Source organism: Phytophthora parasitica (assembly GCF_000247585.1).
Source record: "Phytophthora parasitica INRA-310 unplaced genomic scaffold supercont2.35, whole genome shotgun sequence".
Taxonomy (NCBI): Eukaryota; Oomycota; class Peronosporomycetes; order Peronosporales; family Peronosporaceae; genus Phytophthora; species Phytophthora nicotianae.
In genome coordinates this window covers 718,781-735,675 of record NW_008649021.1, presented here as the reverse complement: position 1 = coordinate 735,675, position 16,895 = coordinate 718,781, and the positions used below count along the sequence as shown (strand labels likewise).

The 16,895-nt window shown below is 48.8% G+C and overlaps 7 protein-coding genes across 7 annotated transcripts; 4 read left to right on the top strand and 3 right to left on the bottom strand.

The window, feature by feature from the left end:
• Positions 1–966: 966 nt before the first annotated feature.
• PPTG_23347 (hypothetical protein) lies at positions 967–1,269 on the top strand (the record flags this gene model as incomplete). The annotated part of the gene is made up of 2 exons (XM_008909994.1): positions 967–1,041; positions 1,198–1,269. 2 exons carry the CDS (start codon positions 967–969, stop codon positions 1,267–1,269), a joined length of 147 nt encoding a protein of 48 aa, XP_008908242.1.
• Positions 1,270–1,495: 226 nt separating this feature from the next.
• Positions 1,496–2,720, top strand: PPTG_12786 (hypothetical protein). The gene has a single exon (XM_008909993.1). It carries the CDS (start codon positions 1,532–1,534, stop codon positions 2,495–2,497), a length of 966 nt encoding a protein of 321 aa, XP_008908241.1. The 5' UTR covers positions 1,496–1,531; the 3' UTR covers positions 2,498–2,720.
• Positions 2,721–2,784: 64 nt separating this feature from the next.
• PPTG_12785 (hypothetical protein) lies at positions 2,785–4,757 on the top strand. Its single transcript, XM_008909992.1, has one exon. The coding sequence runs from the start codon at positions 2,848–2,850 to the stop codon at positions 4,576–4,578; it is 1,731 nt and encodes a 576-aa protein (XP_008908240.1). The 5' UTR covers positions 2,785–2,847; the 3' UTR covers positions 4,579–4,757.
• A 46-nt stretch (positions 4,758–4,803) lies between these two features.
• PPTG_12784 (serine/threonine protein kinase) lies at positions 4,804–11,049 on the top strand (the record flags this gene model as incomplete). The annotated part of the gene is made up of 5 exons (XM_008909991.1): positions 4,804–5,639; positions 5,708–9,164; positions 9,222–9,612; positions 9,672–10,964; positions 11,045–11,049. The coding sequence occupies 5 exons, from the start codon at positions 4,804–4,806 to the stop codon at positions 11,047–11,049; spliced, it is 5,982 nt and encodes a 1,993-aa protein (XP_008908239.1).
• On the bottom strand, positions 11,015–11,815 carry PPTG_12783 (hypothetical protein). Its single transcript, XM_008909990.1, has one exon. The coding sequence runs from the start codon at positions 11,726–11,728 to the stop codon at positions 11,330–11,332; it is 399 nt and encodes a 132-aa protein (XP_008908238.1). The 5' UTR covers positions 11,729–11,815; the 3' UTR covers positions 11,015–11,329.
• Positions 11,816–12,629: 814 nt separating this feature from the next.
• PPTG_23346 (hypothetical protein) lies at positions 12,630–13,832 on the bottom strand. The gene has a single exon (XM_008909989.1). It carries the CDS (start codon positions 13,726–13,728, stop codon positions 13,396–13,398), a length of 333 nt encoding a protein of 110 aa, XP_008908237.1. The 5' UTR covers positions 13,729–13,832; the 3' UTR covers positions 12,630–13,395.
• Positions 13,833–14,058: 226 nt separating this feature from the next.
• On the bottom strand, positions 14,059–16,895 carry PPTG_12782 (hypothetical protein). The gene is made up of 2 exons (XM_008909988.1): positions 14,874–16,895; positions 14,059–14,811 (listed from the first exon to the last, which is right to left on the bottom strand). Exons 1-2 carry the CDS (start codon positions 16,854–16,856, stop codon positions 14,347–14,349), a joined length of 2,448 nt encoding a protein of 815 aa, XP_008908236.1. The 5' UTR covers positions 16,857–16,895; the 3' UTR covers positions 14,059–14,346.

The following is a 16,895-nucleotide window of genomic DNA, read 5'->3' as shown; positions in this document are numbered from 1 at the left end:
GTCAGTCGCCGGAGTTTGCAGCTTGGCCGGTCGATCGTCTCCACTCTCGCCCTCAACTCCCCCGCTATAGGAAGCGGTCAAGCCTCGCAAGGAAGGAAAGAAACAAGGAACCCCCCCCCCCGTAAAGGAACACACACACATCAAGTCGATCAAGATCGACGACCTACCTGGCGTGTAGCTTGAAGAGTATCCACGCTACGCAACCCCACCATCCTGCGCCCCACCAAGACGAAACCAATCCAGGCCAAGCTTCTCATCAAGTCCACCAGAGGAGTGTAACCAGCCCCGCCGACGGGTACACAAGGTGAGCCCTCAGCAACCCCACGGTTATCGGAGTACCCCCTATGTTAGTCGGCAGTCCAGGGCACTGTGTGTCAGAGTGGATCGCAGCGTGATTTTGCGACCCTCTGTTGGACGCGCAGAATGTGATAACCGGCGCACGTCGGCGCCTGATCAACGTCAGGTCGAGTGCGTACTGATCGGTAAGGTCTCTGGACCGGACCCATCGCGGTAAATACAGATTGGACCTCTTCGGAGGTACAGGGCGCGTACATCTCGGTCTTACTATGGGAAGACGTGTCCATACAAAGACCAAGACAAATTAAACATGTGATAAATAAACCTCTCGTACCCAGAGACTCACTCTGGAAGTTTCACTATTCGGGACAAGTTACTTCCTCTACTTTAGTCAGCTGACAACATTCATGGATCGTCTCCAGTATTCTGTGGAGCACGTGGGATTTCTCGGGTCGTTTTCGGCCAAAAAAATCGTTTCGAAAGTGGAAATTCTTAACCATAAGTTCGAAGATGCAGGCGCTGACTGCGATTGCCAAGCGACTTGATCCGATTCGGAGTGCGCAGGTCTGCATCGCATTGGGTGTTTGGAGCTGCTAGGATGGTCTTCGTGGAAATCCTAGAGCTCCAGTACAGACACCCAAGAAAGAACTGGAACGGAGAGCTTAGCCCATGGACGAGTTTCACACCAGTAAGCCGTACTCCGGCTGCCACGAGCGCCTCCTTTCAGCTCGGCTAATGATGGAGGTAAAAGACCGAGAGACCGAAAGGACCTCGATCGTCTTGAAAAAAAAAACCAGAAACGTCTTGTGCTGCAAGAACAGTCGATACAAGGCCCACTTCTGGAATCGAGACTTAATGCAGCGAGAAATATTCTGGAGTTACTCAAGTTCAGGCTTTTAGGACAGGGGAAGCTTGCAGCTTTCGAGCGGTGACTGCGAGACCAAGATCGTGATTGGAAAGACCATTGCTTAGAAATATTCTGCACTCGAAGGGGGTGGGCTTTTTGTCTGGGCACATGGGGATCATATCCACTCACACGGTGTGGAGGAGCAACAACTGCTTCGACACAAGAATCCGATACAAGATAGCTATTAAGTACCACAAATTTGCAATGTGCTAGCTCGAGAATCTTATTCTAGGGAATGCGACCCAAGTTCCCTCAGTTAATTGGGCCTGACCATTTTGCGACTCAAGTTCCCTCAGTTAATTAGACCTGACCATTTTTACGTCCACTATGGCCACCAATCCCCACTCTCAAGGTTCTCCTCCTCCCGTGGAGCTTCGCCGCCTCAACTTCGCGTTTGCCAAGGTGACTATCGGCGGCCAGCTCATCAACCGCTTACAACATGACCCTGTCACTGGTGACACCATTCAAGAGGACGATCGAGTCCTTCGTGACGTGAGTTTAACGTTGCAGCCTGGTCAGCGCGTGTTGGTCGTCGGTGGCAATGGCGCTGGCAAGAGCACGTTGCTCAGTATCTTGGCTGGCAAGCACCTGACAGCCGACGACACGGCGTTGATCTTTGGTCGAGACAGCTTCCGTGACACGACACTGAACGCTTTAAGGACGTTCGTGAGTGCCGACTGGGGCCAGCGCTCCGTGGCTTTCGCTACACACGCTATGGCGTACTCTGCCGACATGGCAGTGGAGGAAATGATGACCAAACTGCAAAGCGAACACCCAGAGCGACGCCAAAAGTTACTAAAAGTGCTGCGTATCGACCCAAAGTGGCGTCTGCACCGCCTGTCGGACGGTCAGCGTCGTCGCGTGCAGCTCTTTCTGGCGCTACTGAGACCGTCGCAGCTCATCGTGCTAGACGAAGTGCTCGGTATGCTCGACATCATCTCGCGTGAGAACGTTCTGGCGTTCTTAAAGGAGGAGACGGAGAGCCGACAGGCGACTGTGCTGCTGGCCACGCACATCTTTGATGGGACGGACGTCTGGGCGTCTGATGTGCTGTATATTCGTCGCGGCACAGTGGGGTTCTACGGTCCAATTGAGCAGTGTACTGACGCGCGGAAGATCCCGATGTACAAAGTGGTGGAACACTGGCTACGTGAGGAATTGGCTGAAGATGATCGTGTGGAAAGTGAGGCGGTGGGTGCGAGCGGCGAATTCGATCTGGCCAACGCACAGAACCGCGCTGGAGGATATGCCGATGGTAGACTGGGCGGTGTCGATATCTCCACATCATTTTAAAGCCCACGGGGGTGCAGCAATACTTTGACGTGCTCTGCATGCTCGTGTTTGTGCTATGTTTGCCTGTTGCTTCGAAGAAACACTTTTGTCGTTCTGACAACTTTTAAGCTTAAACTAAACGATGAGTATCCATCCACTTAGCAAAAGTTAATAATTCTGTGGATGTCTTTCGTTCCTGACAACGAGATCTGTAACCTTCGAGGTTGCAAAGGCGATGCTCCCCTTAAGTTAGCGACAATTCTAAAACTTAGCACCATCTGGTCCGTTTAGTCTGTCCTAAATTTGACCAAAAAAGCAAACGTCCTTATCAAAACCACATTATTAGTGAGACGTCTGGCAGTGGGGGCGTCATGGTCGCCGACGACGTCGAATTGGAGTTCATATCTGTGATGGGCGTTCTCGTGCCAATGGAGGCGACCAAGGGAGTGTCAAGCGAGGCCAAGCGCTTCGCTGCCGGCGACGTATTCAGCGATGATGAGGGCACAAACCACGCCGAAGTCTCTAACGATGTCGGGCATACTGAAATCAAGTGTAATAAATTGGAGGAGGATAAAACTACAAATTGCCCAAAACTTGATGATTTTAAGACTAGACCGGAGGGGAAGAAAAAGAAGAAGCAAAAGCAGGAGCATAAGCTCGAGGAAGGCGGCGAACATACCGGATCTAAGAAGGAAGTGACGACCAAGATGAACATTGATCCCCGAACTAGTGTGTTCGAAGACAAGAGGCTGGATCAATGTGAGTCAGACTCTCTGGAAGCCAACATAACAGCGAAGATGGCGACAGGTGATGATTCTCCTGTGAACGTTGAATATCGGATGAAAAGTAAGAAATCTCGGGCAGCCAGGAAAAGATCTTCTACGTCAGAATCAAATGGTGATTATGGGCATACGCTGAACGGGGAAACTGTTAAGCAAGAGAAAACTAAACCCACGCAGGAGACGCCTAAAAGTTCGAAATCAAGGAAACGATCCGTGCAAGCGAAGGCAAAAGCTGAATCTGAATCACCGGTGCTTGAGAGAAATCCGAAAAAAGGCATCAGCAAAACCCGAAAAGCGAAGAAATCGCTTGGAGTACAATCAAAAACAGATCCTGAGCAACCGTTAACAACACAAAAGGAGCAGCAACAGCAGCAGACCAAAAGATGCAGAACAACTGAGAAAGCTACGACAGCAAGACCCAAACACAAACGTTCCAGACCTCCTGGTGGAGATGCAAACACAAATTCTTCGTCTATGAAGCAGCCCAAAACTGCTCAATCCAAAGTGGATAAAGGCCAAGCCACCAATAAACTACAGACCTGTGATCACAATAACCCCGACCGCTGTTCGTATCCCAAGTGCTCACAGCCAACACAGTCCAAATCCAAGTGTGCCAAGCATAGTGATCGTCCACGCTGTTCACTACCGGATTGTACGAAGTTTGCTCATTCACGTGGTAAGTGCGTTCGTCATGGCGGAGGTTCTCGATGCGCTGAAGAGAATTGCGGTCGTCGGTCTCGTTCACAGGGCAAATGCTATGCTCATGGTGGAGGAATGTTATGCTCTCATCCGACTTGTCCTCTTCGAGCCAAGACGAAGGGCAAATGTGTCGCCCATGGAGGAGGAACAGTCTGCTCGGAAAAAGAGTGCGATAAATTGGTTACTGCAAACGGGAAATGTACTTCTCATGGTGGGTGGGTTAACTGTTCGCATTCAGGATGCGAAAAGCGTGTTCAGTTACGTGGTAAATGCATGGAACACAGCGAGAGTGATGTTCCAGTAGGTGATAAACCTGCCAAGCGATTCAGAAAAGCTACGATCAAGCCTGGCGAGATGAACGTACCACGTAAGAAGCACAAAGGCGTTGATTTGGAAAAATCTACTGCTGAGGAGACAGTGAATGAGAGAGCGAAAGAAGCTGTGGGTGAGATTGAGAAGACCAAAACGACGACGGAGCAGTTGGACGAGACGACGATGGCTCTGCGAAGTGGACAACGCATTAAGCTCGTTACTCAGAACTCGGCAAGTGGGTATGGAGAGCTTCAGTCCGAAGAGGAGGCACTCCAAATGGCATTGAAGTTGTCATTAATTGAGTTCTAGAAGGCCTATTTGGCTTTATAGTATGTTCACTATTTTATCACTCAAGAATAAACCCCACCAAAAATGATCCAATCCTGAGTGATGGTACTTCAACTTGGAGTGATGGTCAGATAGATAACTCCTGACCCCTCTCATCGTCGTAACCGCTGCAAATATCCCCACTAGGTAATACATAGGCCAATAAGCTTCTCCATTACCCTGCAGGGTGTGTACTCGCCTTGAGTCATGAGTGTGGCCCCCCGTGCAGCGCCTTCCATATCGGATCGGTCGAAGATTCAGTCTCGACGTGGGAGCCACCGTGAAGAGGAAGAATTAGCTGTCGGGGCTGTGGTCGTACTACTGAGCGACAAATCGGACGCTCAGAGTGCTGCTGCCTATCGTTTACCCACTGGAGACAGCAGCCACGACGATGCAAAGGTGATTTCCTGTGCGACAACCCAGAAAGATCCGAGTTTTGTAGCTGTACTGGCCCCGAATTGTGATGCTGCGATGGCTTCGCTGCTAGCTCAACCGCCTGGAACTTTTCTGTTGGTTAAAGAAGAAGACTCAGCGATCGCAGTGTACGTGAAATTTCGACAAGCAGTGAGAGCGCTGACACTGGTGAAAGGCAAAGATGTTAAGAAAAATGATGATGCGATTCAACTGGCAAAGTTACGCAAGAAAGAACAGGACGTGACACCAGTACATAACTTACGCCTAGCGTCAGATTCGTATTTCATGGTGGAACATTGTTGGAAGCGTTTTCTTCCTCAAGTCCAAGCGATCGTGTTCGAATTGTGCTGTGAGCCACACGTGGATGAGGAAATTAAGCTAGAGGACTGGACACCTTCGATGATACCCCCGACAGGTTATTCAGTTGGCCTTATGCCTGAAGCTTGTGGGTTTTATATTCTCACCGTACCTGGGAATATTACAGATTCTACTTCAATTATTCAAGTTCGACAGGTGGAGTTCGACTTTAATAAATTCGCAATTACAGTGGCAGATGGAACGCATAAACCGTCGGCTCTTGTCCTAGCAACGTCATTCTCCACTAAACGCGCGTTTGAACCCGATTTTACGTAAGTTCTGTAAGTTATATATATATTAGTCTTGAGATTAACGCTTTTTATCTTATTTTTTATCTTAGGTTTAGTGCTATCCGTGATAATTTCTTAACGCCGGATCTAGTGATCCTCAAGGAGACAACAATGAATACGATCCCTTCTCAGCAATCTTCACTCCAGAATTGTATTGATTTGAGCTCAACCGACAAGGAACTGGCTGTACTCAATGCGGTTGACGCTGCTTGTGGATCAATCATGCCACATGAACCGCTTCCTGACTCGCTACTGGCCGTGTTGCATGAAATGCATCTCTGCTTCGTGAATACTACGACTCGTGATGAAACTACTCCATTCTCTAAGCCAACACAATGGTCAGCACTAAAGAAAAAAATCGTTGGACGAATTATCCCGATTTTGCTAGAACTATTGATCATCTCTGCGACTTTTTCGAAGACGGAACAGATCGAGTTTTACAAAAGTCGACAGACTTTAGCGCAATTTGCCCGCGCTATGCGGTTTGCCATCCTCTTCATGACTGTACGGAGCGATGACTCGGTGGTTTGTCGGTTGGTGCACCACCTTTGTCAAATATTTGGGTCTCGTATTCGAATTCCTGCTGAGTTGATCGACTTTATTCGAGATCTTGTGGTATTATTTCCAGCTTTCTTGCGGTTATTTTTGCGAAATCAAGGCATTTCGCTTCTCTGGAAGACTCTTCGACACAGTGATGTTCATAAAGACGCAGCTTTTGGGTCAGATCCACGAGGAAAATCAAATTCTCGTTCCTTTCGGACGTTTACATCGACTAGTGCTGCCAACACGCTGGAAGGTAACGGAGGCCGCAAAATGAGTTTGTTTAAACTGGCACGGAAGCCGCAGGGGATAAAATCTAGGAAATCATTATCATTTGGAACAAACTTGACCTCGACGCCAGCTTTAAAATCGAAAAATCTGGCTTTTTTTCGACTCAGTCCTGCATCCGTACAAACGTATCTTGGAGGGTATCTACAAGAAGGATTCTTTACATCTCCAGATGTGTGGAAACAAGACCCAGTATTGGCCAAAATCGCCTTTTGTTCGTGTCTAGAGCGAAGAGAAGCAACAACAATTTGCGCTCGAAAGCGTTTGGGATCGTCTCCTAAAGTGAATTTGTACGAGCTCGTGTTACAGATTTCTTTACGATTTTTGTATCACAAAAACTATTTTGCGAACTGGGATCGCGACGTTGCTCTCTTGCTTCGCCTTGAAGAAATTCATCGGCATCTTTTCGATGAAATTATCAGTATCGTACGTCGGCGGGGTGAAGTTCTAGACATTAACACTCGAGACGCATTAGCTTGTGAGCTACGGGTTGTTATCACTTGTGTATCGACACTTTTTCGTCTGGAGCGGAAACGCAGAGAGGAAATCAGCTCAGCTGTCGGGGATAAAAAGTATCTGGGTTTTATTTATTTATTCCGAACCAAGATTCGTGAACTCAACGAGAGTCTTCAGCTGAATACCACTTGTGAGGATCAAATGGGAGAATCAGAAGGAGAAAATACTGCACAAGTTCAGGAAGTTGATGACAGTTTTCTGAATGCATTGGCTGAGGTTTTAACGTGGATTCCGAAGGCATTTTTAGACGAATGGATGGTGCTTTGCCTTAAAGAATTACTACAAGCAGTGAATAATCTGAGTAACGTCATCAAACAAACAGATAGATCCCAACTCAAACAACCACGATATGTTCGCTATGGGTACGAGGTCTGTAAGGTGTTTGCTGTGGTGTTACGACGCACCAGTGATCCAGATATTCAAGTTATGCTTGTACGCGTTCTTGGTACAGATCCAGCAATCATCTCGCTTCTTCGCTTTCTTTTATCTCCACATGCACTGAGTATCAACAATGGACGAGAGGCTGTTTGTATGCAGATAAATGTGCTTAATTTCTTGATCGCGTTCGTAAATCTTGACATCGTTTTGCCTGTGCAAACGGATTGGGAATCAAAGAATAGTCAATCAAGTGACGAAGACAGTATGAATGAAGACGCTGAAGTTATCGAGCAACTTAAAGGAGAGCTGTTGATAAGACTAATTGGTCCTCGCATGACGCTTGAGGAAGAGCAGAAAGAAACACTTTGGGAATTTATGCTCGAGCTCATGTTCCCAGCCAGTGGAGCGAACACTGTTGTAACATTTAACGGTAGTTCACGCATGATTGGCATGGCGGTATCATTTCGCTCGTTATCTGTACCGCCCAGTTTACTCACGAATATCTCGCGAGAGTATTTCAAGTTGGAAGAAGCTTTCTTACGCTTAATGCAAGCTCTCTACACCGCTCAAGATGCGAGCTCTCCTATCGACTATGACGTATGTGTTGCCAGTCATTGGTGTCGAATTGAACAGTATTGCGACCGTATTATTGAGAATGAAGGACAAGAAGAACTCGAAATGGTGTATCGAATAGTGGAGCTAAATCTTCGATGCCTAATTGTTCTAGCAAGTCGGAGATCGCAATTTCCTGCTATTCAAGACGCATTCAACCATAATCGAGTGCTTTCCTGTGTTCTACAACGTCTTCAGCCAAAACTTTCGTCTTTAGAAGTGAATTTTCGATCTCAGTGTGAAAATGGCGAATCTCTCGGCATCCATACAAACTCCTCCATTCCGAGCTTACCGCCACTCAAGCTCCTCCGGCAACCAAGCACTGATACCTCCGATACACCAGTTAATCACGTTGGCATCGCGAAATTGTCGCTATTAAGTCCGAAATCTCGACACGAACAAGTAAGTCTTGATGAGAATGTCATGTTGCGCGAGCCAGGGCTACACGTTCTAGCAATTGTTCTAGTGGTGACATATATTATTGTCGATCCGAATCTAGAGATCGATGAAGCGATATGTCCGCGTATATCTGTCCCTGATCAACCAGAAACAGACGTAAACGGACCAAATGAGTTACTATGGAAGCTGCAACAACATTTAGCAGTCGTGGATATGGACCAGAGGTATTTTGAAGTACTTATGGTGGAGATGAAGACACTGCAAGCTTTTGTGTCGACTGCGCGGTTGTCAGCGATCCGTTCACTATTGAGATTATTGTGTCCGAATCGCTCTAGCAATAATTTATACACGTCACAAGATGACGATTCACGAGAATATATTGCGAAAGGAGCGTTTTCGACGGTTTATCGACAACATTCAGCATTTTCTAAGTCTGGATATGTCGCTGTAAAAGTTGTTGAGCATCAAAGAAGAGCTGGTGAACTATGCGCTGTAAGTGGTTTGTACAATGAAATATCGATTCTCTCCAAGCTGCGAGGCAATCTGTCAGCTACACAACTTGTAGATTTTGGAAATTATCACCAAGAGCAGAATTTTGAGATTGTTATGGAATATTGTCCATGTTCCCTTACGGAGTGGAGGAATACTATAAAGAGGGAAGACTCTGAAGTTCCTTTCCGATCCTGTGTGGTAATGATCCTACGGGCGTTTGAAGAAGCCTGTCATTGCTTAACTCGCGTTCATGAAGGGGGCATTTGCCACTTTGACATCAAGGTAATTTTTTTTAGTATTAAACTGTTTTTGTACTCATTTTTATCTTTTTTACGACAGAGCGATAATATTCTGGTTCGATCGAGTGCACTTGAGCTGAGTTACAAATTGTTACAGAATTATGAAATCGACAAGCCTAGCAACAATTTCAAAGGCTGGTTGTGTTTCGCTGACTTTGGAGAGGCCAAAGTCGTGGATACCGATCGGATACCAGTGCGAACGTCCACATTTTCATCTTTTTCATCGGGTACTACGTCTCCAGTCAATCATAAACGAGCGGAGAAGTTCATGTCATTGACGCGAACACGAGGAACAGAAGCTATCAAGAGCCCTGAGGTCTTAAAAATTAAAGGTAGCGAAGTGGCAGTTAAAGTCACTCTGGCCAGTGATATCTGGTCGCTAGGCTGTTTATTGTATGAGCTGGTGACGCAAGAACTTCTCTTCCAGAACGGTAAGATCACTTTTAAGAAAACCACGAAATTTGGAGGTTCTAAAAACTCGTTCTTATAGATGACTGGGCAGGTTTGTATGCGCATCTTGTTGTGACTCAAGATCAGTCAGTTTTACGCTCGGATCATAAGCAAAAAGTCTTTACAGCTTTGAACCCCACGACAAGCGAGGAAGAAGCAGTGGTAACGAAGTTATTGGAACTCTGTAGCAATATGTTGATCCGAGAACCTACTCGACGTCCGAAGCTGGAAACAGTTACCGCTCAAGTTCGAAAATTGATCACCGACGTGAACGCATTACCCGTGACACCCACCGATGAGTCTTTTATGAGTCTGTGCCAAGGGAGCAGCAAGAATTCGCCAATCGACGTTGATTCTGATCTTCGGTCTGCTATTGCCACTCTTTCAAGTCGAAAGCGTGTAGAAACTCATGGTGTGATTGTTCCAGTTCGTTTGTTTTGGAATTTCTTCCTAGCTGCTAAAGTTATAAAGACTCAAGACACTCAAAAGGTGAAAAGTTGTATCGGGTGTGGCTCCGGTCCGGCCAGCAAGGATATTTTGGCTTTAGATGCCTTTGAGTCCAAGTTCGAGGACAATTTCGTGCATTTTGTCTATTTGAGTTGGCACGAATCAGGCGATTCAAATGTTCACAAAATGTCACAATTTTTCGCGGAAATTCACGAAGAGAAACATCGCACTTGTTTGTTTCTCAACGCTGATGTCACATTGGATTTGCACGTGCTCCAGCAGCACGCGGCGCAGTACTTTCCGGTGATCCAGCGGTGTCTTCAAGACGAAGCTGGTTGTGTGGTTTTTGTGGCGTTGGGGAGGGATGACGAGGACACCAAGACGCTCCAGGGAATTCTGACCAACATTCTGTTTTTCTTCTTGCGCAGTGCAGTAAACATACCTACATTCGACATTCTCCGCTATTTCGCTCGAGACTGTGCGCAGTTTTTCGAGTATCCCACGCCAGAATTCCTCAAACAACTCATGGTGTACTCAAATACTCGCGTCGAGGACACTGAGAAATGCACCATGATGCAGTGTCGCTGTGATGCCGCTCTATTCTGTATAGAGACTTCAGTATTAGCGGAAGCTCTCCCTACCTGCTGTTATTTATTTGAGGAAGAAGAAGATGTATATCCTGTGGACTCCTTGTTCGTCTACGAGAACGCAGAGGAGAAGCTCGTACTGCCACTAGAGACTCGAGGACATGCAGTGCAATGGGTGGTACTTGACACGGTCTCGGTGACTCGAGGACAAACTCCGCCTTCCATCACGAGTGAGCGGCGCACGTCCCGCTTCGACATTCTCAAGCGACAAAGCAGTAAGGTTGAGGACACTAGAGCGAGTACGGAGCCGCAGGACCTGGTACGAGGCCTACAGCGCGGGAAGAGCTCGTCCTCTTCTGACACTTGGGAGATGTACGAGTGTGAGCTCTGTCGTCTGCCCATCTGCGCGCTGAGCGAGGACAAACTCAAGGTAGCTTTCCCCCTTACTGCATTCACACATCAGGGATTAGTGTAGTGTTCAACAAGATACTAGTAGTAAAAGCTAACAACATTTGGGGCTAAAGTTTTGAGTCAAACGGAGTATACTGGTCTTGGTATTAAATACAACAGCTTGGTTCCTTATAAAATAACGTTGTCGACGCTCTGTCGGCCGACGCCAACGTGCAGCTTACTCTTCGCTGCGGGTCCGTCTCGGACTGGAGTTTTACTTGAACAGCGAAGGGTGGCTAAGGTTCATGCTTCGGCGCCGCTTCAGCTGCGTGAGTTGATCCTCATTGCGGGCCAGCATCTGCTTCACATTGCTGATGTACTCTGCGCAGGGTCCGGGAAGATCCTGCGTGCCGTTTGTCTTGGCTAGAAGGAGGCACTCTGAGTGGCTGCGGCGCCGACGCTGGTTATCCATGCTGTGCGAAGACGACGGCGCTGAGCGTGGGCCCAAATTCGGGCTGGACGTAGGACTGGCATCGTGCTGCGGCTCCTGGGGGCTCTTGGGGCTACGGTTGTTGTTCGTGTCCACGTGCAGGCCTCCGGGTTGCCGCGCGTCCTTAAACGTAGTGGCCTGAAGCATCTCGCTGGTGTGGGAAAAGCGGCGGGCGAACTCCATAGTATAAAAACTTTGGAATGAAGAGTGTTGGTCTCTTGGGGCTGGGGTCTTGGCTCGGAGCAGTGCGCGCTTCAGGGCAAATTTGCGAATGAAGTGAACGCGGAGAGAGACGCCGGTCAGAAAAAGGAATCCCATCTTCCCTTCCTAAACCGATGCATGAGTGGTGATCAAATTCTGGAAAACGCGATCGCTTTGGACGAGGAAATGCCGTGGATTTGCTCAAAATGCGGCGCTGTGCGGCTCGGATTGGCGCAAAAAGGGCTTTGGATTTGTGGGGCGAGGCCAAGTTGAACTTGTCGAAGGGTGCTATTTTGGTACTGTAGAACGGCTGTTGGTGTGCACTCTCCCCTGGCGACAGGGGCCTGTATAAAGCAACGCCTTTAACCATGATATGTGTTGCTTTTGACGGCCGTCGTCAATGAGCTCAACACCAGAAAGGATCGGCGAGCTGTTGTTGCGTGTCGAGCGATGTCCTGGACGTCTTGAAGTTATCAAATCGGCTGGGCAAGCAACTAAACAACTGTGCGCAACAATTTCGTGGTTGCTGCTACGTGCTATTTGCCGCTGTTGAGGCCTGGCCTTAGGCTGTGAACAGACGCACACATGGTACAGTAAACTTAACGGCTGTACAGGATCGCGAGGTGAGCAAGCAACCCGGCAGTGGCCACTTCAAAAAATCGTCGGGGGCCCTGCCGTTGCGAAATAGAAAAAGCAGCACCTGACCGTCCCGTCTGCCCAACAGCCGTTGAGCGGGGGGCATCTCCCAAGCAGAAAATCACCGGCTCGATTCTTGTCGTGGGTCTGACCGAAATCTCACCTCGATCGCAGCTCAGGGCGCTATTTTGCGGCTGCGTTCATGTCGTGTGCGATGCTGCTTGCTTTGGAGCGTTTCAGCGGATTCTACCGTTGGTTTAATGTTGGCTCTTGGGGTTCGTGTTTTTTATTTTATTTTTCGACCGGCGTGATTGGCTAAAGACGTTGCACAGACAGCTTCAAGGAGAAAAGTGTGAGGAACAAGCGAACAGACGCACCAAAACGCGTTTGACGACCAACAAGTATCTGAGCGGATACCATACACACTGAGCAGTGCCTCCGCAATAGCAACAGTGGGCGTTCATCACACTTCCAGTCCTATGTATGTATCTTACCAGTGGTAAGTTACCGGGTGATAACAAAGTCGCAGCACTCTTGCAAGCCTCAAAAACAAAAATTGCCATCAAGAGCAGCACGCTGAGCTGAAGTGCATCCACGTGGATGAGATTTCAGCACTCGGATGAGCGGTTTCGACGCCCATCTCGGTCTTGTCGTTACATGCGCTTCTGGTGTCTTGCATCCGTCACGGATCAAGTCACGACGGCCACACTAAGCAACCTCTCTCCACTCGTTGTCCCAGCCTTTATAGCTTTTATCACTGAAATTGGTGACTGATAGCGGCGGGCTTGCTCGTCATCGATCAACGAAGGACCAACAAAAGAACTTGGCTTGGGGGCGAGTTCTCTAAAGAGATCACTTGGTCCACACCGACCTCAGCAACAGCTAAATTGCCAAAACCTCTGAAGAAATTGACCCTGGCTGCCTTTGCCACGTGCCACTGAGCGTACTACCCCCGCAAAATGCTGGATAGACTACATCGAAAATTGGTCCTCCCAGGGACACCACAACTTGTTCTACGTCTTCGTGGACGTGTGAGTAAAGTCTACCGACATTTCTACCGACATTCCGCAATCAGGCGCGCAAACCTCTACCGCCATCCATTTCGCCGATCCAGGCGTAGAGACAAAGAGGAGACGCGCGTTTTTCACGCTTGTTCCGGCCTGCCGCGCGCTTGCGCGATCGGCTGGCCGTGCATTCACGGGCGAACTCTCGCACCAGAACGCGGAGCTGCTGCTTGGATGCCAGCGCCGATGGGATGCCCCGAGTCGCGCTGTCGACGCCTCATTAGTGGAGTCTGAAGACGGCCGTGTCCGTTCCTGCCTTAGGCTGAAGCAGTGACCTGACATCGCTGACCTGATCTTCAGTCTTCTTTGAAGTTGGCATGGAAACGTTTACGTAAATGCGCTGCTTTGGCACGAATCACATGCCTATACTGCCGAAGGCAGCAGCTTTCTCGCGGAAAACTTGTCAACGAACTGGCCGATAGAGAGCATGAAGCTCTGGCGTGCACTGTGCTGATGGATTTAGGCAATTTGGGAAATTTGATTCGAGTCATTATGTCCTCGTGGTCAACAACTCATCAGCAAGATGTAATCTGGAGTTTGGGTGCATCTCTAGCATGGAGAACAAGATGTTGAATTCGTCAAAGCACGTTGAAGCATTTATTGCTTCCTGTTGGTTGAGCTCTGCCGTAAATGACGACCGTGTTCCATCACAAAAGAAAAAATCGAGCTGGGGTAGCACTGTCGAGCAGAACAACTGCAACAGTATAGCATTTTCATCACCACAAAAGGTAACGTTATTGCTAAACGATCCTGTTTCGATGGATTGTTCCTCCTGCTACTGTGTAACTCGAAATGTTGGCAGACTATCACGTAGTTTTCATGAATCTAACGCATTATAATAATCCCTCTTCACTTTATGCATCTAAATTGTAGTTTCTGACGTCACTCACGTGTAGACGACTAGGCAGCGAACGGATTGAGTGGCGTTGCAAATTCCTCGTCGTCGCTTGGGTCGCTGCCGAACGATAACACGCCGTTCTTGTCCTTGCTGCCGAGAGCAGCACCCGTCGTGTTGCCACTCACAGTAGGCGAAGGCTTGAAGTTGTGTGGTGCTGCCAGAGGTTTCGGTGGCGGCGCAGCAGTGGCACCACCGAAGAGCGAGAACACGCCACCGAACAGTCCTGCGCCTTCATCGTTCGGCCTGTGTGCAGCCACCACCTTCTGATGCTCCTGCGGACTCAAGTTCAGCAGCGTGGAGATGACAGGCACCAGCTGCTCCTTCTCACTCTGCACTTGGCTCTCGATGTACTTCATGATGACGTTCTTCAGATACTCGACATTAATCGCCTGGGTAGAATGTTCATCACGTTCCTGGAGATGCGTCTGTTGTCTAACGTCTTCCAACTGAGCAGAAATGTCTTCGTACTGCAAAGAAATACAAGATATTAGCCAGTATACCACCAAGACATCCTCCATATTTTGCATACCTTCTTTTGGTAGAGATGAGACTTGGTTTCCAGTTCATTCAGCTGGAGTTTCAGCCTCATAACTTCATCCTCAGACTTGGACTGATCCACACCGTTGGTCTTGGACGCAAGCGGGATCGGACATGAGTCAGCGACGGCTGCAGCCATGTGCTCGTCACTCGTTGCTTGATGCAAGAAGCTGTTGCGATCAGAGTCAAACGAGCGCGAAGAAGATGCAGTCGACCGTCGCTCCTTCTCCGTAGGGGAGATAGCAGGCGAGTACGAGCGTCGTCCAGCTTCATTTGTAGCGAGCGAAGCAGCAGCAGCAAGAGCAGCCTGGAGCTGCTTCGACAAATCGTCGATCTCGTCGTCCTTGGCTTGAACTGTCTGCTCCATAGACTCGGATTGCGTCCGGGTGTCCTCCTTGAGAGAGATAATCTCGTTATTCAACGCTTCATTGCTCTCCGTCAGCTGCTTGATCCGAGCTTCAAGAGGTATCCGGTCGTTCTCCAAGGCCTGTTCCAGTCGCGTCACTTCAGCCTTTAAGCTGTCGATCTCTAGAGTCAAAGCTGTTTCCAAAGACCGCTTCTCCGCCTCCAGAGCCTCACGAGCGCTCTGTGCACGCGCATCTCCAGTCTTCTCAACCTCCGTCATGCGTTGTCGAGTATCTTCCAGCTCCGCTTCAAGAGCGCTTATTCGACCCTTCGCGAACTCTAATTCTTGCTCCAACTTGGTCGAATTTTCTGCTGCTTTCTTCAAATTTAGCTTGTTCTCACTCGACGCCTTCTTGAGAGCAGTATGTGCTCGCTTCTTGTACGTTTCCAGTGCAGATCGAGCAGCGCTAGCGCCTTCCGTCTCGGTTTCCACTTGAAGCTTCAACTTGGCCACTTGACTCTCCAACTGCGCGATACTTTCGCGTTGTAGACCCACGTCGACATCTGCTGCATGAAGCTTCTCGATAGTTTTATTCGCTGAATCCAACTGCGCTTCAAGCTCCATCCGTTGGGCTTCGTGCTTCTCGTCTGCCTGTTCAAGATGTCGGATCTCGTCGGTCCTGCTCTGCAGCTCCAGTTCCTTCTTTTCGACTGTATCAGTCAACGTTACCAGCTCCTTCTCCAGCTCAGACACCTTCATTTCTGCAGCCTCGTCACGCGCAGTAGCATCCGCTAGTAGCGTCTCCTTGTGCTCGAGTTGCTTTTGTTTCCGAGTAAGTTCGTCGTCGTACGCCAAGATCCGCTGCTTAAACGTCTCCATTCGACTCTCGCGTTGAGCTTGCGCCTCTGTAAACTTCTCTTCAGCTTGACGCAATTCTTCTGCCATCGCACTGGACTGTTGACGGGTTGAAACAAGCTCGAGTTTCAATGCTTCTAGCTCTGTCAGAGACGCAGCGTGCTGCGTATTCAGCTCTTCATACGACGTCTTGAGACTGTCGTTGGTTGAGATCTGTTGTGTCAGTCGGTCCTGCAGCTCCTGCACGTGCGTCTTCAGTCGCTTGTACGCCTTCATGACCTCCTCCAGCTTCGATTTCAATGTTGAAATCACTTCGTCCTTTTGAGAAATGCTAGCAGCGTGGCTTTCGTCCTTACTCGAGTGTTGTTCACGGAGAGTTGATGTTTCGGCTTGGGATGAGTTGAGAGACTCGACCAGTGATGCTACTTGTTCCTTGAGAGCCTCAATCTCTTTAGCTGATTTGTCTTCAACGGCTTGTACGTGGTCATGAAGCTGCGATTCAAGCTGAGCAGCTTGATTTTCGAGCTTCTCGATGTGCTTTGCGGCTGTGGAGAGATCTAGAGTTTGAGCTTGAAGCTTTGCCTCGAGGTCAGCCACAGTTGAACCGTACGTCTCAGCCTTTTCAACGAGAGCAGCTCTCTCGTTCGTCAGATGAATAAGAAGGTTCTCCTTTTGTTCGAGCGCTAGATGGGATGCCCTCAGCGCTTCCTCAGTAGAAACCACGCGCGCCTCCGTCTCCGACAGCTTCGCTCGAATCGACTCCAGCGTCTCCATCGTCTCAGACTCCGTCGCCTTCAGGCTGCGAATTGTCTC